Source organism: Cervus elaphus, chromosome 21 (genome assembly GCF_910594005.1).
Source record: "Cervus elaphus chromosome 21, mCerEla1.1, whole genome shotgun sequence".
Taxonomy (NCBI): Eukaryota; Metazoa; Chordata; class Mammalia; order Artiodactyla; family Cervidae; genus Cervus; species Cervus elaphus.
Window position 1 is genome coordinate 19,115,135 of NC_057835.1, and position 27,768 is coordinate 19,142,902.

The following is a 27,768-nucleotide window of genomic DNA, read 5'->3' on the forward strand; positions in this document are numbered from 1 at the left end:
GAGTTGGACACGACTGAGCGACTGAACTGAACTGTGCACATGGGTATATAATTATGCTATTTATTGAACTATCTTGCTTACATCGTTAAGTAATTTTTGTTTACTTTAGGAAACATCAAAGGTTAATCCTGAATTACCAAAGTTTTTACTTAGCTGTCTGGTCCTTGCTATAGCCTCTTCATACTATGTTATATAGGGCTTCCCAGGAGGCACAGTGGTAAAGAATCCACCTGTCAAGTAGGAGACACAGGTTTGATCCCTGGGTTGGGAAGATCCCCTGGAGAAGGAAATGGCAACCCACTCCAGTATTCTTGTTTGGGAATTCCATGGACAGAGGAGTCTGGCAGCCTGCAGTTCATGGGGTCACAAAGAGACACAACTGAGCACAGAACACACAGCTGGTCCTTATATCTAGTAGGGCCCCCTCTGCCATTAATTAGCAAATGTTAAAGGACACAATCTGTTCGTCATTGCTGCTGACCAAAGTAGACTTACTGACCAAGGGACTTCACATCCAACTGGCCAAATGCCACGCTTCTCACTGGCTTGGTCCCCCAGATTCCATCCCATCCTTTCCGCTTACAACACTATGAGCACCAAGTTCCCCCCAACATTCTCACTGCCCCCATTACCAGAAGACTCCTCCTAAGGAAAGAGGGCCTTCCTTCAACATCTCAAGGACATAATCAACTCTGGCCTTTCCCAATGGTTTCCTGCTGCCTACTCTGCTCTCTAAATGTTAACTCAAATTTCCTCTTCAGATACTGTTTAAATCTGATCAAAAGAAATGACTTCTCCTTTACAGAACTCTCTGAGCAACTTTATAAATGAGCCTTGACAGAACTTTTTCGCTGCTTTCATGCTATCACTTTTCATTGTTTCCAGAACTCTCTGACCTGTATTTGATCACCCTCACTTAAAAAGAGAATGAGGCTTAAAGGGTAGAAAAGCTAGAATTTAAGCAAAGGCTCTTTTCCCTTACTCTGAATTTCTCAAGCATGTTTGTATTATCTGTGTCAAACTATTTCACTGTTAATATTAGTTTGTAGCCTACTTTATATACACATGTCAAGAGGCTTTTATATCTTCATTAAACTAAGCATACTACTGGCACTAACTGAAAACTTAATTATGAGATTAATAAACAAGCAGCTGTTTCAACTCCAAACTTGGCAAATGCATTCATTTTATAGTGAGTCTCAGCATTTGGTGATCGATTCCGTGGCTCAGTCTATTCTCCCATCTCTTCTGCAGTAAGCCCATGCTCACGAGCACCAAATAGTGGGGAAAGGCCAACATCTCAAGATCTGTAACACTTACCAAGTATGGTGAAAAGTCTGATGTGGAAGGAGGCTCAAGTGATTATCTAAAATAAGGGTTTGATGCTAAATGCGGACTATGCCCAATGTCAGAAATGAGCAAGAGCTTGCTGTATTGAAGAATATTCACCTCATTTAAAGAATTCAGGTAATCAGCTGTCAGCGTTGCCCAGTACCACTGAGGCGAAGGCGCTCAACAAGCACTGAGGGTTTGCTGAGCCAGGCTTTCAGAGTCTACGTGCTTTCCCCGTCCACACTGCTGCTGTGTCCTTCCTGCCTATACTAGCCCTCCTTTCTTTCTTTCCTTGAGAAAACTCCCTTCCCCCCACTTTTCTGAATCAACACCCCACACATAGGGTCTTGTTTGCTTCAAAGAGAGGCTCTGACGGCCAAGCAACCACTGCATGTTTTTAAAAAGAGCTGGTCCTTCCTCTTTCCACTGTTGGAATAGCAGTCTTTTCAGAGGTCTGGCCCCTCCCTGATTTTCTGCACAGAAACATCCTGTAGGTCCACTTCAGGTAGGGAGTTTGAGGTACTCCCTAGATCCCTGGATGCCATGAAATCTGTACCACATACTGCTGGATCCATCATCTCTCAGCCTCCTCCATAAGAAACAGGGATTGAGACAATAGAAGCATTTTCCAAAGTGGGTTCTGTAAAGTATCAGTCCTTCCCCAAAGAGGTTTTCAAACAAGTTTAGGAAATAACTAAATACCTTCCTTTGGAGAATCACAATGCACAAAAGCATCTTAAAGGCTTTGGAGTCTTGAAGGAAATTCTTTTAATCAAGCATTCCCCAAACTTATTTGACCACAAAATCCTTTTTTTCTATTATACTTATTCACATCCTGATTAATTAGCATTATGGAATGAACTTGAAAATGCTGCGTGAGAGGCACGTTAAGGCCCAGTAGAGTGTAAATGTTTTAGAACTCTGAATAAAATCCAACACTTGATACCTATGAAACACAAAGACAGATTTCTATAAACCATCCATGATAATCATTCTTAATACAACACAGACCAGAAAGTTCACCAATTAGTAGCTACCTTACTTAGGAATCTAAGAGTTTTATATCTCGATTCCTTCCTATAGAGGCAACTCAATTAGTGAAATACTATACCCAGATCTACTCTTTCTGTGTATTAAGACACAATGCTACTAAAGACAACCTTAATTTAGGAAGAACTGCAGAGGGAGTTCTAGAGCAATGGAATAGAAATTAATTACCAGTAATCACAGAAAGAGACATTCCAGAGCCGAGAGGCCGAACAGTGAGTATCTACATCAACCTTTTTTTTCTTGGCTGTCCTGGGTTTTCGTTGCTGCACAGGGGCTTTGGGCTTTCTCTAGTTGCAGCGAGCAGGGACAGCTCTCTAGCTGTGGTGTGCGGAGAGTGACTTCTCCTGCTGCAGAGCGTGGGCTCCACAGCACACGTTATCAGCAGCTGAGGCTCCCAGGCTCTCGAGCAGAGGCTCCACAGTTGTGGTGCTTGGGCTTAGCTGCTCCGCAGTATGTGGGACCTTCCCACACCAGGGATCGAACCCGTGTCTCCTGCTTTGGCAGGCGGATTCTTCAACACTGAGCCAAGAGGGAAGCCCTCTACATCAATTTCTCCCCCCGGGTTAATCAGCACATCTGGGCAATGTCCCTAGAGATGGAAGGAGCCTTTGTTAACGTGGACGGAAAGGCACCACACGCTGTTCTGGAGGGCTAGCAGAGGATTTCGCAGTACTTTCCCACCTGGTTCTAGGAGCTCTTCACTAATTCCATTGTCATCCCTTACCTAACAAGAGTCATTTCTCCCCTGCTCAGGGATCTCCTGCCCCAGCGTTACAATCCCTCCTTCTACCTCTGTCAATGAGTCACAGTGCGAGGTGCATTCTTACATCCAGTCACCAAGTGGTCATAGCCAATAAATCACATCCTCTGCCCTGGAAGTTTCTTCAGATAGTATAAATCATTAGCTTTCTCTGTGAGAAAGGCTCCCCAAATCTGGTATAACCAAAAAAGTAACTCCCAACTTACAAGATACCCCATAAGATTTCACGTTAAAGGGAATGTTAAAGTAACTTTAAAATAAGATCTATAAAAGGCAAAGTTTACCAGGTGATGAAGGGTGAAGGGTGAGGAGGCAGTGGGAAGTGATATGTCAAAAACATTCTAAACTAGTTGCATAATGTCAAGGCTGAGGTAAGCTATACCTTTGACCCACCTTGTTCTTTTATTATATCTAAGATTGTGTTGGTTTCAACAACTTACACGAGGTATATTTCCACTCTTCTAACTCTCAACATACTAGCTTTCAAAGGCAGATAAAATGTTCGTGTTAGCTTATCAAGTAAAAAAGCCACAGTGCACAGGGCATATCCATGAACAGGTTTATAAGGAACAACCCAAATGAGCCGATCCAGCAACTAACTGCCCCTCTCAGGTTAAGAAGAAAAATAGCCTCCTCCTCTATACTTGGTAGGAATTGTTATAAAAAACTGATTTTAAAAACTGCCAAGAAATATGTGGTAGCAATCTGACATAAATGCGTTCAGATCTTAGATAGTCTTTAAGATGCATGTAGCACAAAAGAGAGCCGCTGAGGAAGGTGAAGAAAATACAAATGCTCTGGGTCTTCCATAAGGTAAGATGTTCAAGCAGCGCATACTGAAAGAAGCATACACGGGTAAAATATGACATTTCCTTTAAGATTTGAAGTTTGTTACAGTAAAACCGCACAACTAAGTATCATGATTAAAAAAAATGCAAAGTATAATGTGAATCTTAAGCTTTAGTTATTTTTACTAAACTCCAGGTTTAGACTGCTCATCAAAAAAGCACAGAAAATGAATATTTCATCACTGACTGTTAATAATATCTGTAACTAATAGGAACCTCTTAGGCCATTTGTTATTTAGCTTGGCGGGGGGCGGCATTCTTTTTCACTATGAGAATTAAGGTTATAAAAAAGTTACAAAGACCACCCCCACGATAGCTGTTGGACTCTTCATCATCTCATATTTGAAAAAAACTTACCTGAGAATCAATTTGAGGACTCTTTGGATCAAGCTGTTGCCTACCTTCTGGACTCTGAAGCCCACAAGATGGACTCCAAGTTTAGTTTAAAACCATCACACAAATCCAGAACCAGAAGTATATAGTATACAGTATTACCACTGCTTATTCGACACATGGAATAAGGGCTCCTGATCATGGAATTGGTTTCCCTGGTAGTTCAGTTGGTAAAGAAACCACCTGCAATGCAGGAGACCCTGGTTCGATTCCTGGGTTGGGAAGATCCGCTGGAGAAGGGATAGCCTACCCACTCCAGTATTCTTGGGCTTCCCTTGTCACTCAGCTGGTAAAAAAATCTGCCTACAATGCAGGAGACCCAGGATCAATTCCTGGGTTGGGAAGAGCCCCTGGAGAAGGAAAAGGCTACACACTCCAGTATTCTGGCCTGGAGAATTCCATGGACTGTGTAGTCCACGGGGCCGCAAAGAGTCAGACCCGACTGAGAGACTTTCACTTTCACTTTTGGATACATGATAAAAGAGTCTCACTTCAAGAGGGATAATCCCTGCGACCAGTAAAATGGCTTGAGACGCAGAATATCAGCAGTGAAATTATTCTTATTAATAAATCGCCTACTGCCATAGGCAGAACTGCTTTACTAATAAGCACAGTTCCTGGCTCATGGCAGGCACTCACATCTGCAGATGAAAGAACCCTTGACCAACCTTAGGCAGGTTACTCCGCTACTCTACAGACTTTAACCTTTCTATGTATAAAAGCAGGCTTTCTCTGACAATTTTCTCAAATTAAGTCTTCGGATTGATCAAGGCACTTTGAAACTCTGACATCAAGGAAAGGAAAAAAAAAAAGATGCTTCCATTTCATGCAAAAAGTCACACAGACAGGGGAAGTTATATGTCGTGATCCCCATGTTGAAGCTCATCAGACTTTCATCTTAGATTAAATATCACTTTATCAGGAAGGAGTCCCCTAACCACCAACCCACTGCCCAGAGGACATTATGCCCCCTGAGTTAATAACTCTCCTTAAAAACTTTATTTTCCCTTTGCAGTACACAGCACAACAATCATTAAATAATGACTCTACTGCTCTTTGTTAAATGTTTGTCTCCCTCTCTAGACTTCAGACATTCTGAAGGTGAGGTCATGTGGGCTTTGCTGATTGACCTCCAGATTCTAGCACCGAGAAGTATCTGGCATATAGGTGTTTAGAAAACATGTGTTCAGTGAACGTTTGAGAACAAAAAGCCAGCCCATGGTGCCCTTCAAGATACTCAAATAATAAAAGCTTAGAAATCAAGAAAGGGAACATTAGGTCATCAAAAGCTAATGTTCAGAACATTACTCTGTTCTCAACATGAAACTGAGAAAAGTTTTTCCTTAGCAGTCACAGCGATAAAAGAAGTAAATGGATCAGAGCATATCTATGTGCCATTTTATAGCTTTCAAAACACCTTCATCACATGTGTGGTCTCATGACTGAAAATCTCCATAGAGTTCCTACTGAAATTGTTTGTGGTTTAACATGTTTTAAAGAGTTGTGACAGGTATATAACCCATTTACCCTGAAGGTTTTTATAAATGACTTACGGGCTGCCTGGGAATTTTGGTTTTTTAGTGTTCACTGCAGTAATATTCCCTCTACAAAACAGCTGGGACAAAGTCTTTACTTCTTTTCTTTTTTTAAGTTTCAGAGCACTGAAATAAATACTGATTCCAAATAAAATCTTCAAGCATTGTAGAAAATAGCAGCTCTATTTTCTCAAAGGACAAAGAAAGGCGATCTGAGTGCTTTGTTAAAAGCCAAAGGGACTTCCCAGCCATGGCTGGTAAATTGAGCCGCACCTTTAAGGTTCCAAAGTAAACTTCGAAAACATTTTCAGAGGTTTATAACCTTCAGAATTCTGTGAAGATGAGAGCAAATGAGAGATCTTCATTTAAATAAGAAACTCCAATGCTCTTTGATGATTAAAAAAAAATTTTTTAAACAGAAAAGACCAGAGAGTGGACCAGAATCTTGGCAAAGGATATAGGAATGGCAGTACTGTAATTCCTAAAAGCCCGTGAGGGAGCAGACGTGAGACAGGACTCATAGGGGCTCCTATTATCTGTATTCTTTCTTAATTGTTGTTGTTGTTTAGTTGCTAAGTCGTATCCAACTCTTTTGTGACCCCGTAGCCCACCAGGCTTCTCTGTCCATGGAAGTCTCCAGACAAGAATACTGCAGTGGGTTGCCATTTCCTTCTCCAGGGATCTTCCCAACCCAGGAATCAAACTTGCATCTCCTAAATTGGCAAGTGGATTCTTTACCACTGAGCCACCAGGGAAGTCCATTCTTTCTTAATAATTTGATTTAAAACAATTTCTTTGTTTTAGAGATCATAAACACCTCATATTGTAACTCAACCAGCTAAAATCTAATCCTATATGATTCTTGGATTCCAAAGGAGGACAGGTTAAAGCCAATAAAAGTTTTAATTCAAAGCCCTGAAATAAAGTGAGCAAAGTACTTGTTTTTAAGAAAGATCCTGTTCCACCTTTCTCAGGAGTGTATTTGGAAATCCAGGTTTGTAATAACATAGTATCTTTACCTCTATCAAATTTTATGAATGTCAAAGTGTTTGATACACAATATCTAATCTGATTAACATAATAATCTTATGAAACAGGCAGGGGAAGACTTTTATAGATGAAGACCATGAGGTTCCAAGAGGTTAAGTTTCTTGACCCATGATCATAACTTGGAAAATGGGAGCACCAGAGTTGTAACAGTTTCTGTTCCCTAGACCCTTTCTATTGCTAAAGAACTATACTATTCTGACCCCTTTCAAGCTGCTATTCATTCTTTATCCTTCACCAAAACAAGAAATAAAATGGCAGCAAGACAGTACTCCATACTGCGTAAAGAGTGAATAGTATATAAAGAGGATAAAATATTTCCCTCAAAATAATGGTCATATCCCCACTATGTCTCCATATGGTTTTAGGTCTTAGAAATCTTACAAAATTATGATTTCCTATTCTTGGTCTCATATCAAGCTTCTACAGAAAGCACAACTTTGCATAAGAAAAAACTGCAACTAAACATGCTCTCCTCTTATGAAAGATCAGGGACCTTCCTGACAAGCATTAGAATCACTGAAACCAAGTTGCTCCATAGTGCAGGCTGTGGTTAGGGCTGAAAAGCTGGATAAAACTCCAAGCACCATCTTTCCTGTTTAGTAGGGTGGGGATAATAGAATGAAGTCTCAAGATGAAAGAAGTGCTGTTAACTACTGAATATGTGTGAGGGGAGGGCTGCTTTTCCTTTTTTCCCCTTTATGAGTGACTCAGTTTTTTGAAGGGGAGAAAGTCCAATTCTTTATATAAAATTATCATGTATATCTGTGAATTCTAAAGTTTAATAGGAAAAAATCCACATTAACTTCAACTTTTAAAATCTGTTTTCTTATCTATAATGTACACTGTGCTGTTTCCTTTGCAAAACATCAAGGTTAAAGCAGAAAAGCCTATCAAATAACCTCCACAGAATACAAGGGTCAATGCTGGACCGGCCCATACATAGGTCTAACTCTGATCTTTGGCAGCAAATATATTTTATTCTTGGGCTTCCCTGGTGACTCAGTCGGTAAAGAATCTGCCTGAAATGTGGGAGACCTAAGTTCGATCCCTGGGTTGGGAAGTTCCCCTAGAGAAGAGAACAGCTGCCCACTCTAGTATTCTGGCCTGGAGAATTCCATGGACAGAGGAGCCTGGCGGGCTACACTCCGTGGGGTCGCAAAGAGTCAAGACACGACTGAGCGATTGTCAACCTAGGATACATAATAGAATGGGTTTTTAAAAATACAGGTGCCCCAATCCTGCTTCAGACAGACTGGTGAAATCAGAATCTCTTTAGTGTAAGGTAGGGACTGGCTGGTTCTAGGGGTCAGCAGGAGTTGAAAATCATTGCTATCAGTTTCAAAGACCAGATATGATACCATTTTCATATCTTCCTATGGAAGAAATATTCACAGTCCAAAGATAGTCACAATGGTTAGAAACACCAGAACCGTATAAGTTGAATGAGTGTATTACTTGGATATATACAGACATTCTTAAGATAATCACAAATGCTACACTTAGTAAATATTAACCATCAAAAGAAAAAAAGGAGAAAACAAAATTTTAAAGATGAAAAAACTCAGAAAAACGGCATATAATCACAAACATATAACTATGTAATACTCACTTAAATATAGCTTACGCATTAAGTCATATTCAAAAATTTCTCTTCCACTGAACAGCAGCTAATCTTGTAAAATATTTGAGTTTTAGAATTTTCCCATAGATATAAGTAAGAAAAAGCAAATAAAGAAACCAGAAGTATAAGACATCCTATTACACAGGTATACGAAATCAGTTCAAAGGGGAGTTTCCACTGCTCAGAGGACAAAGCACTTCTCAGAAACATTACTGCAATCATATTGCTCATTTCTTACTCAACACAGTACTGCTGAAAAGGATGTTGCTATGTTCCCACCTTAACTGCTTTATGTGTTGTTCCTGTGATAGCCGGAGCCAACAAAGTTAAGTTTGGCTTCTGGAAAAAAACGAAATGCCAAGCTGCTTTATTTTTAAACTTGCTCTAAAACTCTTCCCTATTATCTGATTCTATGAATTTTGCAATAGCTACATATTTGTTACAGCTGGACAATGAGTAACCAAACCTGGTCGAAATTGTATGCTTAAACAAATGTAACAATAAAAACAAGTTCTATGCAGTTTTTAGTTTTTTATAAGAAACTACTCACATTCAAAGGGGGCTGACTAATAAAATCTGAGACCAAAAAAATGCAAGGAAATATAAACTGTAATATCCTAATTAAATCTAGGTGACCTATTTAGGAAAATAGTTAAGATTCCTATTCTATGAACTTCCTGATTAAGAAGAGATTAATAGCTACCACAGAAAGGATAAGAAAATATTAAAGGTTAGAGAAGAATTTTGATTTTGTGTTTCTATTTCTAAGTCAGTCACTTGTAACCAAATATAACCAGGTGAGTGGTGTAAACTTACATGGTTTATTGTAGATTGCACAGCCTTTAAATAATGGTTTAGTTCCCGATCCATCATTGCAAATTCAACCATTGCCTTATCCATGCTGTATTCACTACTCACTTCAGCTGAAAAATAAAAGGGAAATAAATTATTGTTTTTCACTTAAAATGCCGTATCTGGGAAAAGCTGTACCAACATAATTATTAGTCAATGGTCTACGTAAATGATCTTGCAAAAGCATTACATCTTTTAAAATGTCTTCAATATACACCTGGTTCATTCAAAATTTGAAGAAGATGGCCAACAAAAAAAGGCTCGAAGGTGGAAATGTAGAGTCAGACACATGAGTCTCAGGCTATGCCACCTACCTGGATGGTCTGAAATCAACCACTACACTTTTCTCAGCCTCAGCTCCATCATCCATTAAAGCAGCCCAGTTATATATCTGCACATGAACCTCAATATCTTTAAAGATCAAATAAGGAAGATTTTTCACTTCTAGTAATGGTAGGCTGGGTTATGCAGACCAATCCTCCTACTGAAGACAACTAAAATGACTGGGTAAAACAGGAAAAAAAGAGATCTCCTTAAAAACAAAAGTCACAAGATAGTAGAAAAACCAGGGCCAAGTCAGAAGCAGAACACAGGACACCAAAGTTGCATACACTCCCCTAGTAACTTGGAGGTCCCACTCCTCAGAATAAAGAGGAACTAGAGTAACAAGCCCACCCTGCTCCTCCAGGCTGTAGGGAGGTTGGCCTCGGCCACTGAGCAGAACAGAGGGCAGAGAGAGAGAAAGAACAAACGTGTCTCTGAAAAACTGTAACAACAAGCCACAGCAGAAATAGATCCCGAAATGTTTCAGGTATCGGTCAGAGCACGAAACAACCATGCTTACTGTATTTAAAAATTAAAAAACCCTCAGGGGACAAGAGGGTTACAAAAAGTGACTAGTAGACTAGAAAAGTGAGATAATATTAAAAGTGCTTAAAAGAAAAAATTTCCCCAAGCTCTAGACACACAATTTAACAGATCAGGAAAAGATAGAGAACACAGGATAATAAAAAATGTTAGCATTTAAAAACTTGAAAGAAATGAAAATAAAACTGGTGTCCTTAAATCACATTTGGGGATGCACACATGCGAAGACTCTTCATTCAAATACCTTAACTCAGACCAATGTCAGTATTCCTTGTCTCCCCTGAAGAACAATACAACTGTCCAGCTCAAAGTTATAAAATAATGTAAAACCCACTTACATTTGGCTTTTAAGAAATTATTTCCTAGACTTCTAAATTATGCTTCAGTTTTACAACAGTCAATAATAAACACATTCCTTAAAATATCTCCTGGGTTAACATGCTTTTAGCAGAGTATCTCTTGGCTTGTAACACCCAGACTTCACAGAATATATGTATACCTCTATACAAGTTTTTGTTTTTCTTTTTGAGGATTGGGAAGGAGCAGGGTTTATATAAGAAAAAAAATTGTATTTACATTCACAAAATTAAATACAAATTTTAAACAAAATGGTATAAGAGAAAGGTCTCAAGTCATATACCAAATAAAATCGTAAGACTATTCAAAAATGTCCAAACATCAATGAAAGAGACATGCTGCTTAGCCGTTGCCGGTACCAGCGTGTCTCTATTGCCATAATATGGCAACTGTTTGTTAAAAATCATATTAATTGCTTGATGATCAGAAAGAGAATTTTAAACAATCTATATCCTAATGATGATGGGTTGTGACTTAACATAAGTATTTTACTGTATATACATTTCAGCAAATTGGTTAGGAGTTTGGAATTGACCTATAATTTAGGGTTTTTTTAGTTTTTAAATTTTTTTTTAGTTTTTTCTCATTTAAAATAATGAAAAATATGAAAAAAGAAAATCTTTTTAAAAAGCGAGACGTAGGCCCCTGGTTTCACACAAGCTTTATCTAATTAAAGGAAATAATGGTGCAGGTTTTTTTTGTTTGTTTTCTTAAAGAAATCAGTGTATTTTATGTGTAATGGATTCTTATTTTGGGACCACTGAAAACAATGGGTAAAGCTGGTAACCTGAGCAAAGACTAAGAGCATAAACTGCTTTCTAAAAAATTCAATAATTAATGGAAACTTCAACCTAAATAGAAACTCTCTAAAGGATGTATCAGGGGCAAATATAAGAAATAAAAATCTGTCAGGGGCTTAAAGCAGCAGGAATTGATATAACGTTGGAAACCTTCCTCTGGAATTGAGTTAATTTTTGAAAGCACTTAGAAATGTGCTTTTGACATTCAAGTTTGCAAAGTAAGCAGGATGATGCTCTTATTATCAAGGGCCCATGGATAATAGTAAGACTTGAATTAGATAACAATTTAAAATACAAGGCCAAGGAGACCGTCCCTGCAAAGGAGAACCTAAGCGATGATGGCTGGGCCAGGATTTGATGGCATGAAGCCTAGGGGAAGCATCTAAGGAGGCCAACTGGGCACACGCAGCCTCCACTAAGGCTCAAGAATGTTGGGACAAGCTAATGAACCTAAGTGATGAATAGTGCAGCCCGAGGCAACAAAGAGAAAACACCAGAAAAGAGCAGGAAGCTACTCCTGAAAAGAACTGAGAACCACGCCTGGAAGTGATGCTCAGTCAGATAACTTCAGCCTTAAGTCAGTGTTTTGACCTGCTGGAGAAAAGGGCTTGGAGAGACCAGAGACAGCAGATAAGAACTAGAAGAGACTCCCACAACGGCATCTGGAAGGGAGGCCATGAGAAACATCCATATTAAGCAGCTGTTAACCCCCATTTCCCTTATTATTACAATAATAACCGCTTTTTTATTTGTGTTCATGCTTCAGAAATACCAGGCAAAGAAAGGTATACGGAATGTGTCTTGTTCTACTAAAGAACTGAGGTGGGGAAAGAGCATAGTGTTGTATGAAAAAGGCTAAATAAAGCCCCGAAGAACTCAGGAGGAAAAGAGGGATAAACACACAATGGAGTGGGATGTTGACTAAAACGTCGCTGGGGAATGGAGAGGGGCAGAGGGACCGAGTAGCTAGAGGCCCCTTGATTCTTTATTCCACGGTCCGTAATCCCGCTATCCAAATTCTCCCACTCTTACGGGGACAGCCCTTCCTAAAAACCCACACCAACCAAATCTAACCCACCCTTCAAGGGCTGAGATCAAGCCTTGCCTACTTTTAAACTCTACCAGCCTAGAAGGATCTCATTTAATTTATCTTAACAACTGTACTTGATACTTTGGCACTTTGAACCATAAGCAATCTTGTTTTCCTATATGAATTTGTCTCATTTTTCCAAACAGATTTTAATCCATTTGAGGGTACAAACAATGCCTTAGTGTTCTTGGGATCCAACAAAGAAATATAACAATATTCTTATACAACCATCATATAATAAATTTGAAAATTAAATTTTCACCAAACTAAAAATTGTCCTGCCCTGATATTCAAGTGAATTCAAATGTAAAGAAGATATGTAATATAAATGTATTTGCCTATTCTATTTTCATTGCGATTTTTCCATAGGAAAAAGACTGGCCCCAAAGCAGGGTGGGGAGCAGGGGCATTACAAAAATGATGTTAAAATTCACTGAATGACATAGCTCAGAGAGGAAAATATTACTGTACCACAAGCCTGGAAAGTAACTGCAATGATAAAAATATATGTAATAATAATAGCTGTAGCTAATAATTAGTAAGCACTTATATTATGAGCCAAGATGCACTGAGCACACTGTGTTTATATTAAACCTCACAGCAACATTAAGAGAAAGGTAGTTTTACCTCCACTTTATATGAGAAAATGAAGCACCATGCAGTTGAAGTAATAACTCATTCAAGGACACCTGGTAGTGAAAGGCAGTCAGGCCTCGGCACGCAGACCTTCCAGCTGCAAAGTACGTATACTAGCCTCCCTGTGCTAAAAGGTGCTTCAACATGAGAAGGACTAAGCACCTCTAACCTCTCCATGAATATCTAGGGAACAAATCCTGGGGGTGAGGGAACTGGGGAGAAAGTCATGGCCCCCAGCTAGATTCATCTCAGCTCCGGGTGGCCTGTTCCAAGTAGGACACTGGCCAAGGTCATTCAAATGTGACTGGGCCTGGTCAAGGAAAAGCTTTCCCAAATTCCTTGGAAGGGGTAATCGGTAACAAAGAGAAAGTGATCTTCCCCTTACGAAGTTTTAACACTGGTAAAGAGAGTGATCTTTCCCATCAGCAAGGCTAATTGGAAGGGCTTTATAAAAGCAACCAAGTCACCAACTGAATGCTCAGAGAGTAACTAAGTCAGCTCTTCTAGCAGCTGCTAAGTCCACGGGAACCAGGCCAAGAGCACCAGCAGCAACAGAGCAGGAAGCGGAAGCCACGCCAGGGCAGCAGCAGAGAACTGTTTCAGGGGAGGGAAGGGCCTGGGAAGGCTTCACACCCAGACATACTGCTGAGTGGAGCCCAGGGTCAAAACCATTTCTACTCCAAGCCTTTGATGGGGATTCCCTGCTGGCTCAGACAGTAAAGCGTCTGCCTGCAATGTGGGAGACCTGAGTTCGATCCCTGGTCGGAAAGATCCCCTGGAGAAGGAAATCGCAACCCCCTCCAATACTCTTGCCACCATCTTCCCTAGCCAAGCGGGGGTCTGGGAGTCTAGCATTTCTTAGATGTGCCACTGAAAGAGCATTAGTGTATTAAAATCAACTCTTGCTTGTGTTAATCAAGTGAACCTAAGCAATACACTTGAACATTCATTTACAAGCCAATAAAATAGCTGGGAAGGTCTCCTGGAGACTTGGTGAGTCCCGTGTAACACGTCTGGCACACAAATTAAGAAACTGCTCCAAGAAATTACTTCAAAAACTAGCTGAAATATGTCCCCCTACCCCTGCAAATTAAGTCCAGAGGGCACAGATAATTATAACTGTTCCTGTAAGTACGCCAGTACAGTGGCTGGCCTCCTGCAAATCCACCTTGTTCATACCCCCGTGATCCGGCTCAGCACAATCCCAAACACTAAGGACTGCTAATAAGTACTATGGACTGCTAATAGAACTCGAAGAACTGACCAAGTGTTATGTAGACCAGGAAGGACCACAGAATGAAGCCCATTCTTTAAATACAGTTTTTGTTTCATTCTGTTTTTTCCTGTTCATTGGTAAATCCTAGAAAAATAGTGACAATTGTCGAAGGAGGGCTTCTTTTTAGGCTGAAGTGCTCTGATATTTATCTAATGTTTATCTGAATGGAGGCAGTTGCCCTGTATATGATTCCCCTAAAGTCACACAAACCTGTAATTATGCAATCTCGGCGGCCGCGCTAATCATTAGACACGTCACCTGTTACCCAATGTCAGAATGCACTAACAGCAATATTATAACCATACTATTCTCTCTTGATGTGTCGGATAAGGCACTGAAGTTACATGTTACATAAAATACACTAAGCAGAAATGGGTGATGTAGTATTGCAATCAAATTCAACTTAAAATGTATGAGATTTCAATGAGAAGAAGATGATGGCCGAGACAGGAACCAAGTATGAAAGCAAAGTAACTGTATGAAAACTAGCAATCAATGAGGGTTGTCTCAAAAGTAAAAGACTGGGGCAAAATGAGGGAGAAGAGAGAGGTCTCAGGGAGAACAGGAAGGAAGGAGACCAACTGGCTATTTTTACAGATGTCAGCACACTCAGGTGAGACAAATTCCAGGTCCTCTGTGGCTAAACAATGTAGGTTGCAAGCCTTTAACAATATGGTAATTCTTGATGCGGCACAATACAGTCATGAGAGTTTATCCCGGGTGAGTTCCAAGATTGTCTGGGGTCTATTCCCACCTTATTCACTCCATATAATACCACTTTCTTGGCCACTGGTGAAAAAATAGGGATAGAGAAGATTCTCTGTCTTGGCTTCCCCAAGGCCAGCTGGGCATGGTCAACAGACTAGTCAAGATTTCCTTCCACACCAGTGACCAGTTCAGCAAGAATGGAAGGTGGAGTGATGCCGCTAAGAGATGCAGCTTCGTGACCAATTACTCTAAACAAGGGCCCTCCCAAGCCACAGCCGTCCTCAGTAGCAGCCTAAGAAACACCTTGGAGAGAAGTAACTTCTCTTCCCAGGGGCCTAGCCCCAAGGTTTGGGAAGCACGGCTGAAAAAGGTCTGACCGCACACAGCACCCAGAGTCAAATAAGTTCCCTCACTGTCCTTCAAGTCTTCAGTACAACTGCCTTCAGTGATACAGACATGAAAAAGCAGACTCCTGCCCTCCTCCGTCCCCTAGCACATCCATCCCAGCTCATCTCTAGGCCACCTTCCCATACCACCAGATATCGCTTCTATGATTCCAGCCCCAGGGTCCTGTTCCAGAATCCTCCCTAGTCTCCAGAACAGAACCAAATGCTTCATGCCTTCTTGGTCCAAAAGACCCCTTTACCTTTACAACAAGGACACGTGTGTGGGGGGGGCGGGGGGGGGGGTGTTTGGGAGGCACACCCTCAAGACAAATTTCACCTACTTATCCCTTCCAATGTTCTGCCCCGTGATTCAACAGCACTTTTGCCCATGCTCAAGTTGTTTCCTGAAATTTTGTCCTAAACAAACAAATACTGCAGAATCAGGTGTTTTTTTTATTCTACCAAGTCATGTATAGACATGTCTGAACAGGAACAAGACCAATTATATAGAGTTGAATAAAATTCAACACCATGCATTTTATTAGTAAAATACCAAGACAAAGCAGCCATTCAGTGTTTTGTGGGAGTTGCCGACTCCAGATCAACATGAACCACACTCAGAAGGATCTGATAAACGTTTAGTGCCATACAGTACCTGTGTCCACTTGGCAAGGAGGAAGGAAGGAAAGGAGGCAGAGAACGGCCTGATTTACGTTTTAAATTTCCTAGAACAAGTGGTACATATAGTAGTGAGATCTTACTTTCTGAAACAGGAAATAGGGAATAAATATTTCCTAATCTCTTCAAATTAAAACTTGATTCTTCCATTATTTTGTAAGTAAGAAATTTCTTCTTTTTGGATAAACTCAAATAAATGACAGTATAATCCAGACTGCCTCTTCCTCCCTCTGTGGGGGAAAAAAAAGCCCCTTCCTCTTTTAAAATACAGCTCCAGCTATCTCTAGCAACGTATTAATATATGACACACACACCTACCTCTAGGAGTGGGGGTGTGTGTGTGTTGTTCCTGGCAGCCTAGTATTAAGCAATCATTATATATTCATCAAAAGTCGAATTTAATGACTTACTCACTGCTTGAGCAATATTTAATAGAAACTTGGTTACTTCTCACTGCACTGTACTTTAGTCACCATTATTCCTCCTCACAGATATTCCTGTGGTAAAATTAAAACGGAATCCACATTACATAACTGCCTCCCACCAGAAATTATAGTGAAGACTGTAACAGTTTATGACACCAACTGGTAAGCAACTGCTTCTTTCACAAGCTTAGGGAATATCGGGGAAATCTTTGTGAAATATTGACCTTTACAATCATCTTTACCCACCTATACAATTTTCTTATCATAGTAATACAGAAGAGGGAAGTTGTATAATAGAGTAACTCAGAGAGACAATTCTGGAGTCAGTTTACATTCAAATCCAGGTTATGTTACTTGCTAGCTGTGTAGTCTTTGGCACATAACTCTGAGTCTCAGTTTCCTCTTCTGTCTAATGGGTACAATAACAGAACCTAACTCATAAAGCTAATATGAGGCCTATGTGGGAAAATGTAGCTAGACTGCATCAGCACAGGGCCTGGCCCACAGTATGCACTCACAGAATATTATCTATCACTATAATAGTTACAGAATGGGCAACCACACTGCAAATGCAGTTAGTCTAAATGCTGAAAGCACTTTGCCTTGAGAACTGAAAAGTACCCAGTGAAGTTCAGCCCTTCCACTCTCTCAGCTGTTTTGGATATCGTGAGACCAAAGCACTAATACAAACCCACAAGACTACAATGTGCTAGAGAAGCTTTATCAACAATCCCCCATCCCCACACACCCACCCACTCACACACTACTGTCCAGAAAACTTACTCACCTAGCAAATGCTTAATAAGCAAATGCTTATTAAGCACTTACTACAAGCCAGGCAGAGGTGGATACACTCTGAAGCAAGCAGGAGTGGCTAACACTGCCCATGTCAGGGAGGAAAGGTTTAACAGGTAACGGGGTAAATGTGACTTGTGTCTGGAAGCGTGAGTGTGCACCAGATGTTCACCGGTTTGTGTAGAGGCTAAACAAATGCGCTCGGTCCTCTCCATCTCTATAGAGCTTAAGTGGTCACACAAAATCCCTGAGAATGAACAGAGGAGACATAGATTAACTCTTCACTGACCACGTGCCAGGCACTTTGAATACACTCCTCATCCTCTGTCACAACAGAGTAAATGAGATCTTGGTAACTACCATTTCAAGACAAGGAAACTGACGCGCACTCAGGCTAAATCATTTGTCCCAAGTCACACAGTTAATAAACGGGAGAGTTAGGATCTGCCCTCAGGTCTGACTAAGAGCATGGAAGGCATGTGCAAAAGTGTCTGAACTATTATGCACAAATAAGTAAAACACACTTCATGCAAAAGTCATGGAATAATGAAAAATCGGTTCTCCGGTCTAAGAAATTCTCCTAAACATTACCTTCTTTTAAGAGTGAGAGAAAGTGAAAGAGAGGCTGACTTAAAGAATTCTCCAAAAAAAAAAAAGAATTCTCCATCTCCAAAGCAATGGCGACCACCTTTCATTATATAGATAAATATTCCTTAGGATGTGTAGTTAGTATCTATAAACCACCATGATAAAGGTATAATTCAAAATATTGCTTGAAGTAAATTCCATGAAGAATAAAATTTAGAACTCAATCTCTGGATATAATCTTAGTCTTTACCAGTCAACAGAAGCACTATGAATCCCAGGCTACAGGCATCTATCATTTTAAAACATATCCATAGACCTCTCTTGGCTAGCTATTGTAAGGCCCTTGATCTTTAAGGTCAAATCTGCCTTTTACACGATTGAGATCCTTTCCCTATGCCCTTCCTGTCCGTTTGTTCCTGTCTAATCCCCAGCAGACTGGAAAGAAACAGTTAATTCAAGGCAGTATGTAATATTTACAGCAGCATCCCAGCCAACATAGTTTCAGTGGCTACCATTTCTTGCTGGTTTTCAAGTCCTTGGCTGTGCCCAAGTTTTAGATAATAGTGTGGGGGCTGAAGAAGGCTCAGGAGGCTTAAAGAACAAAGCCTGGCTTTGACTTCTGGTTCAACATCAAAGCTCTCGCGTGAATTTATGGCAGCAAAGACAAAAGGAAGCGGGGCTTAAACCTCATGTGAACACTGAAAAAATTAAATGAAAACGTAGGTAAAGCACCCCACAGGACGTCTTAAACACAGTGGACTCTAAGTAAACGAAGGTTACTTTACAGTTAACTTTTGTGCACTTTGCAATATTCCCCAAGAAAAATCTTCTATTTCACTTAAACCAGTATCTATTTGGGGAAAAAAAAAATTTTTTTTTAAATACAATGTGGCAAGAAAAAGACAAACTGTCCCATGAAAAACTCAGCAAACAGATACAAGCAGAAATTCTCTGAAAAGTTTATTCAAGTGGCCTAGTATCTACTGAATTATGCATCGTTGGGTTATCTCCTGGCTTCCCTGGTAGCTCAGATGGTAAAGCGTCTGCTTGCAATGAGGGAGACCTGGGTTCGATCCCTGGGTCAGGAAGATCCCCTGGAAAAGGAAATGGCAACCCACTCCAGTATTCTTGCCTGAAAGACCCAATGGATGGAGGAGCCTGGTAGGCTACAGTCCACGGGGTTGCAAAGAGTCAGACATGACTGAGTGACTTCTCCCTCTCCCTCTCTCTCTCTCTCTGGGTCATCTCACTTTTTCAAAGTAATAAAGTACACAGTTAAGAAATTAACTGAACATATGGTTGAAAAATTCAACCACTACAGTAACGTGGTGTCTCCAATCTCCAAATTCCCTCCTCAGAGGCAACCATTGTTATGAGGTTCTTGGGAATGTAATCCCATGGAAATATTTTATGTATAAGGTTGTGGATTCTTAAGAGAGGATGGATAAGGAGTCCTCTCTTAAAAGTGTCTATATATACTTACAGAAGCACTGAAAATACTTACAGAGGTAGAGAAACAAGAAATCTTATTATATGGCCAAACTTGTAGAAAAACAGCTCTCACAATGCCTCACAATGACAATTACGTCAATATTTTCTCTCTGCCCTAGTCTTCAGTAAATGTGCCTGAACACAAAGAACTATGAGTGGCTGCTTCAGTTTACTGTCAAAATATCCATTTTAAAATATGTAAAGGTAAACAAGAACATCTGGGAGAAGAACATGAATATTAAATACAAGGAAAGAGTGATGCTAAACGAAGAACACAGTGTGTGTGTTAGGGGGAAATTTCCATTCACTCAGTGAACAAACACCTACCAAACACAGACCATGTGCCTGGCGCGGCGTTTGGTGCCCTGGAGAGAGCAATAAAGAAGGTAAACACCCTGTATCTGCTCAAAGGATTCTTACAAATTTCTATTCTACACAGAAGTTTCTAAAAAGCCCTCATATGACGATGTGGCCTTGGCATTAGGTGAAAGCTTGTTTCTCCATCGAATGGCTCTAATTATTAGAATCATTCCAAAGAGAGCTGATTCAGCGCTGATTCTAGAACAATTCGAGGCAATGACAACCATAAATCTGAATTGCTCTTTCACACACATTAACTCATTGACACCTCATAACCTCCTTAGGGAGTGATTTTACTCTCTGTTTTATATGGTTGAGGAAATTGAGGCTCAGAGAGGTTAAGTGATGCCGCTGAAATCATGCCTCAGTGTCAGATGTAGAACTTGAACCCTGGTCCTCAACTCCAGAGCTGCAGAAGAGCCACCTGCTGGGGCCATACAGAGTCAACTCTCCCAGATTACAGTCCTTCAAAGACAGGAAGACTACTGAAGGTGGCTGCTCAGTCTCTCCCACTCTGCAAGTCTTTGCTTCATCAGAATAAATAATTGAGCCTCAATTTCCTGCATTCATGTACCCATGTTCCTTTTTAAAGATGGACTCCAGAATAAAAAAAAAATTTAATTACAATGACACGTTAACCAATTAAGACTATGATAATACTATTATTGGGTACCACTGTGATCCTGGGTTGACTTTGTTAAAAAAAAAAAAAAAAAAAAAACCTCAACAGGAACTGCTATTAAAGTAGACCTCTCCCTTCCTCTATTAGTACCGCTGAATTTTTCAATCTAATATTCAAAATGTAAGATTGTCAGATTTCATGTTTCTGAAACCTGGCATTCTATTTCATTCAGGAGATGGAGGTCTTTCTGAAATTTAAAATGTCATCTAAGTAACAGGTAGCCTCCCCTATCTTCTATGATCCATAAATCCAACCCCTCTTTCTTAGTATTTTTTCAAGAAGTTAAGTGAAATAACAGTTAACATTTATTGAGCATTATCTATGTCAGACATAATGGCAGGCAATTTACATGCATCATTTCATTCAACCCTTGCAATAACTGTGGAAAAGATACTGTCATTCCTCTTTTGATGGAAGGAAAACACTTAAAAAAAAAAAAAAAACGAGCTCAAGAGAGGTAAAGAACTTTGAGCCAACATCATACGAATAACAAACTGCAAAGAGAAGATTCAAATCAGGGTTGATTAAGTAATAGAGTCCATTTTCCTAACTACCTCAATAATCATCAGCCTTTGGGCATAACCCATTTCCATGTCATAAGACTTTGTCTAATGTCTTCCTAAGATCTATGCCCATTAGATTAGAAACCATCCCTACCATACCAAGGCAGTCACTCTAGTCCAAAAAAAAAACAAAACCCACAGGGGAGGGAGGAGTGGAGAAAAAAACTAGAATGATAAAGAACAAAAACATCTAGTAAGTCCATAAAATGAGATGGCTACTCAAAATGAGGTTAATGAACAGCAACTACCTTAGACCAGCCTATAGCCATACTCACTTCAAATAAATTTAGACCAAGAAAAAAAATACAAATGGGGTCAGCCTACTTTAAAATAGAAAGTTAATTAAGGAACACTTTAATTAAACAAAAATTAAGTCCACAAAAACTATAAATGTAAGTTTGAGGAGATAAAGAAGTTATTAGATCATAAGTCCTATGGAGACAGGGACTATATTCTCTCTCATTTACCTATCAAGTGTTGGTCTAAATGAGAAGTATTTTCTTCTGAGAAACATTTCTTTATGAGTAGAAGGGACACCATTACAGAAGGAGGCAACAACTATATTCCATAATCCTAACTGTTGGAGGATAAATTCTATGCTAATTACTTTCAGAAAATAAAATACATTTGATTTCATAAAAACAACGGCAAATCAATCTGTTAAACTTCAGTCACTGACAGCTCCAAAAAATAAGTCTATCATTAACTTACCATACACATTTTAATAACTGTACCAGCTAATCAGCATTTTCCCTTATGTCTGTAACTCTGAATAGTGCAAGATCCTGAAAAGATGTCTCTGAGATTTTATACCATGATTCCTATTTTTCTCACTACTTATCTCATCATTTCTAAGATTTCTTTTTTTCACTTCACTTTACCTGACTTGCATCAGTAGTGACTCCGAATACTGTCTCTGTCTTGCCTTCTTTAAAAGCTTCTTTATCAGAGAAAGAATCATCTATAAACACTTAAACTGACTGGAAGTGTCTTAGAGAACTCTGCTGGATGAAGTAGACTACTTCTGTAATAGGGATTATCAGCCACTAATGTATTGGTTTCTGGATGACAACAACAGTGAACTGCAAAGTAAGAAATAAAGAACTATTAATATTAAATGAGTAACTAACTGGCTCTGGAACACTGCAGCAGTATTTATAAAATGGGAGGGCCCATCAATCACACCCCACACACAGGCACGCAGTCTCTGCACCGCAACAGAAATACACGTCATACAAGACCTAACCCCTGCAGTCATCTTGACTTTCCCTTTAGCGTCCTCCACACTGAACTTCTGTATTGGGCTTCCCTGGAGGCTCAGCTGGTAAAGAATCTGCCTGCAATGCAAGAGACCCCAGGTTGATCCCTGGGTCAGGAAGATCCCCTGGAAAAGGGAATAGTAACCCACTCCTGTATTCTTGCCTGGAGAATTCCACGGACAGAGGAGCCTACTGGGCTCCAGTCTGTGGGGTCACAAAGAGTTGCACATGATTGAGTGACTAACAGACACATTTAACTAGTTACCGAATTCTATCAGTTCTGCCTGCTTAACTCAACTATTATCTCCTTCCCAGTTACAGCTGCCTTAATTTCAATCTTTCTTGTTTCTTTCTCATATTAGCAGTTTGCTTCCTTAATGACGTCCCTTTCCAAAATCTTTCCTGCTCTAATCCTCCTCCTGTGTTGTTACCAATTCTCCTTCTCAAGAGATGTTACTCTTGTTTATCAAAAGACTACCACAGTACTTCCACTTTTGGCCAAGATAGAATCATGAGAATATTTATTATTCTGCCTAAGACACTCCAAAAATTCAAAGTGAAAATAAATGAAAAGCTGTTTGCAAGACAACAGACATGGGCAAGGAGGAAGGAAGGAAGGACAGTGACTGGAAACACATATGGTCCTATAACAGCCCATCTAACTATCATGAGGGAGTTTCCGGGCTGCAGGGCACACAATACCAATCAAAACAAACAAACAAAAATTTTCAGCAGACCTTTTGTAGAAATTGTATAGTTCTTCTGTGTATTCTTGCCATCTTTTCTTAATATCTTCTGATTCTGTTAGATTCATACCATTTCTGTCCTTTATTGTGCTCATCTTTGCATGAAATGTTCCCTTGAGATCTCTAGTCTTTCCCATTCTATTGTTTTCCTCTATTTCTTTGCATTGATCACTGAGGAAGGCTTTCTTATCTCCCCCTGCTATTCTTTGGAACTCTGCATTCAGATGAGTATCTTTCCTTCTCTCCTTCACCTTTAGCTTCTCTTCTTTTCTCAGCTATTTGTAAGGCCTCCTCAGGCAACCATTTTGCCATTTTGCATTTCTTTTTCTTGGGGATGGCCTCTTAAACAATGTCATGAACCTCCGTCCACAGCTCTTCAGGCGCTCTATCAGATCTAACCCTTGAATCTATTTGTTACTTCCACTGTATAATCATAAGTGATTTGATTTAAGTCATACCTGAATGGTCTAGTGGTTTTCCCTACTTTCTTCAATTTAAGTATGAATTTGGCAATAAGGAGGTTCATGATCTGAGCCATAGTCAGCTCCCGGTCTTGTTTTTGCTAACTGTATAGAGCTTCTCCATCTTCGGCTGCAAAGAATATAATCAATCTGATTTCAGTGTTGACCATCTGGTGATGTCCACGTGCAGTCTTCTCTTATGTTATTGTAAGAGGGTGTTTGCTATAACTGGTGTGATCTCTTGGCAAAACTCTTGTTAGCCTCTGCCTTGCTCATTTTATATACAGAACTATACAAAAAAGAGCTTAATAAACCAGATAACCACGATGGTGTGATCATTCACCTAGAGCCAGACATCCTGGAGTCCAAAGTCAAGGATGCAAAGTATCCAAAGGATGCAAAGGATGTAAAAGTCAAGGGTGCTTAGGAAGCATCACGATGAACAAAGCAAGTGGAGGTGATGGAATTCCAGTTGAGCTGTTTCAAGTCCTAAAAGATGATGCTGTTAAAGTGCTGCACTCAGTATGCCAGCAAATTTGGAAAACTCAGCAGTAGCCAAGGACTGGAAAAGGTCAGTTTTCATTCCAATCCCAAAGAAAGGCAATGCCAAAGAATGCTCAAACTACCGTACAATTGCACTCATCTTAGACACTAGCAAAGTAATGTGCAAAATTCTCCAAGCAAGGCTTCAACAGTATGTGAAGTGAGAACTTCCAGATGTTCAAACTGGATTTAAAAAAGGCAGAGGAACCACAGATCAAATGGCCAACATCTGCTGGATCACAGAAAAAGCAAGAGAGTCCCAGAAAAACATCTACTTCTGCTTTATTGATTGTGTCAAAGCCTTTGACTGTGTGGATCATGACAAACTGTGGAATATTCTTCAAGAGATGGGAATACCAGACCACCTTACCTGCCTCCTAAGAAATCTGTATGCAGGTCAAGAAGCAACAGTTAGAACCAGACACGGAACAACGGACTGGTTCCAAATCAGGAAAGAAGTACATCAAGACTATATATTCTCACCCTGCTTATTTAACTTATATGAAGAGTACATCATGTGAAATGCCGGGCTGGATGAAGCACAAGCTGGAATCAAGATTGCGGCAAGAAATATCAATAACCTCAGATATGCAAATGACACCACCCTTACGGCAGAAAGCGAAGAGGAACTGAAGAGTCTCTTGATGAAAGTTAAAGAGGAGAGTGAAAAAGCTGGTTTAAAACTCAACATTCAAAAAACTAAGATCCTGGCATCCGGTCCGATCACTTCATGGCAAACAGATGGGGAAACAGTGGAAACAGTGACAGACTATTTTCTTGACCTCCAAAAATCACTGCAGATGGTGACTGCAGCCATGAAATTAAAAGATGCTTGCTCTGGAAGAAAAGCTATGACCAACCTAGACAGCATATTAAAAAGCAGAGATATTACTTTCCCAACAAAGGTCCATCTAGTTAAAGCTATAGTTTTTCCAGTAGTCTTGTGTGGATGTGAGTGTTAGAGCATCAAGAAAGCTGAGTGCCAAAGAATTGATGCTTTTGAACTGTGGTGTTGGAGAAGACTCTTGAGAGTCCCTTGGACTGCAAGGAGATCGAACCAGCTCATCCTAAAGGAAATCAGTACTGAATATTCATTGGAAGCACTGATGATGAAGCTGAATCCTTTCGCCACCTGATGTGAACTGACTTATTGGAAAAGACCCTGATGCTGGGAAAGACTGAAGGCAGGGGGAAAAGGGGACAACAGAGGAAGAGATAGTTGGATGGCATCACCGACTTGATGGACATCAGTTTGAGCATGCTCTGGGAGTTGGTGATGGACAGGGAAGCCTGGCGTGCTGCAGTCCATGGGGTTGCAAAGAGTCAGACATGACTGAATGACTGAACTGAACTGACCTTTTGTAGAAATTGACAAACTGATTCTAAAATTCATATGGAAATACAAAGGACCTAGAACAGCTGAAAGAACTGTGAAAATGACAAAGATGGAGGACTGACACTACACAATCTCAAGACTTGTAATAAAGATTTAGTAATCTGGATAGCATGGTATTGGGATAAAGACAGACCAAAAGAACAAAATAGAGACAAGAAGTAACAATACACAACATTTATGGACAACTGATCAGACAAAGAAGACAAACGGAGAAAGGGTAGTCATTTCAACAAGTGATGCTGGGACAACTGTCTATCACATGCAAAATGAAAAAAACAAAACCTTTGATGTACACCTCCTACCTTGCACCACACATAAAAATTTAATCAGAATGGACTGCAGACTTAAATGTAAAACATAAAACCATAAACCTTCTAGAAAAAATTAGACAGAAAATTTTTGTGAACTTGGGTTAGACAAAGATTTCTTGGACACAAAACCAAAAGCACAATCCATAAAGAAGCAAATGGATAAGCTGGAATCATCAAAATGTACAACTTCTGCTCTTGAAATAATGCTAGGAGAGCAGATGGGGAGAAGATATTCACAAATCATATATCTGATAAAGAACTGTACTCAGAATATAAAAAGAACTCTCAAAACAAACAAAGAAAAACAGCACCAAACAACTGGAAACGATATTTGAATAGACACTTCAGGAGAGGTATGACTTCCCTAATAACTCAGTTAGTAAAGAATCTGCCTGCAGTGCAGGAGACCCCAGTTTGATTCCTGGGTCGGGAAGATCTGCTGGAGAAGGGATAGGCTACCCACTCCAGTATTCTTGGGCTTCCCTTGTGGCTCAGCTGGTAAAGAATCCACCTGCAACGCAGGAGATCTGGGTTCGATCCCTGGTTGGGAAGATCCCCTGGAGAAGGGAAAGGCTACCCACTCCAGTATTCTGATCGGGAGAATTCCATGGACTGTATAGTCCATGGGGTTGCAAAGAGCTGGACACAACTAAGCAACTTTCACTTTCACGAGAGGTGCACGCCAAAAAAGCACATGAAAAGGTACTTGACAGTATTGGTCATCCAGGAAATGCAAATTAAAACACTGTTGATGGCACAGTGGATAAGAATACACCTGCCAATGCAGAGGACATGGGTTCGATCTCTGGTCCAGGAAGATCCCACATGGCTCAGAGCAACGAAGCCCATGTGCCACAACTATTGAGTCCTCTTGCTGAAAGGGCCCAAGAGTAACAACTACTGAGAGCCCACGTGCCTAGAGCCCATTCTCCACAAGAGAAGCCACCGCAATGAGAAGTCCCCACTCTCTGCCACTAGAGAAAGCCCGAGCAAAGCAACAAAGACCCAGTGTACCCCAAAATAAATAAATTTAAATATTCCCTTAATGTACTCCACACACGAGTTCCTAATTTTCAGACAACTACATTACCAAAAAAGTACATTTAACCATATAATTTAAACCACATTTAATATAATTTAATTTTATCATAGTGACTCAGATGGGACTTCACAACATTTTAATGTCTCTCACTGTCATCATTATGGTTTTACTAGTAAAGTATGGAAACATGAATCAACAGAAATCTTTTATGTAACAGATACCAAAGAAACCAGCTTTTAGTCTATAATTACCTCACCAGAGTATGATTGCTTTTCATTATAAATCGTTTTCTCGAATTCAGTGTTCTCAAAGTGTGGTTGCCTGACAAGCAGCATCAGCAATTCCCCAGAAAACTTGCTAGAAACGCAAACTCTCAGGTCTGACACCAGATAACTAGCTGAACTGGAAATGCCGAGGTGGGGACCAGCAACCTGTATTTTAACAAGTCCTCAGGCTGCCCTGGTGGCTCAGCAGTGAAGGCGGCTTCACTGGGTCACGAAGATCCCCGGGGGAGGGCATGGCGACCCACTCCAGTACTCTTGCCTGCAGAATTCCATGGACAGAGCAGCCTGGCAGGTTACAGTCCACGGGGCTGCAAAGTGTCGGACACAACTGAGTGATTAACACTGTACACAAAGCAGATTCTGAAGTCTGGGAAACTTTGAGGGGCATTGTTCTTAGAAATCTTTGGCTGCACAGAGCAGCACGTAGGATCTCAGATCCCTGACCAGGGATTGAACCCACACCTCTGGCAGTGGAAGCACAGAGTCTTAACCACTGGACCACCAGGGAAGTCCCAGAGGTGCACTATTCTAATATATGTCTTACCGTTAAAATGGTAAGTTGCTTTTTTCTGAGATTCTTTCT

At 40.3% G+C, this 27,768-nt stretch overlaps 1 protein-coding gene across 6 annotated transcripts in view; it reads right to left on the reverse strand.

Annotated features, from left to right (window-relative positions):
* The window catches only part of NSMCE2 (NSE2 (MMS21) homolog, SMC5-SMC6 complex SUMO ligase), a 232,458-nt gene that overhangs the window by 176,784 nt on the left and 27,906 nt on the right, over nt 1–27,768 (reverse strand). For 5 of the 6 annotated variants that reach the window (XM_043879240.1, XM_043879239.1, XM_043879241.1 and 2 more), the window contains one exon: nt 9,406–9,512. In XM_043879240.1, the coding sequence (XP_043735175.1) occupies nt 9,406–9,512 (107 nt within the window). The remainder of the gene's footprint in view (nt 1–9,405; nt 9,513–27,768) is intronic. The other variant, XM_043879244.1, reaches the window with a different exon arrangement.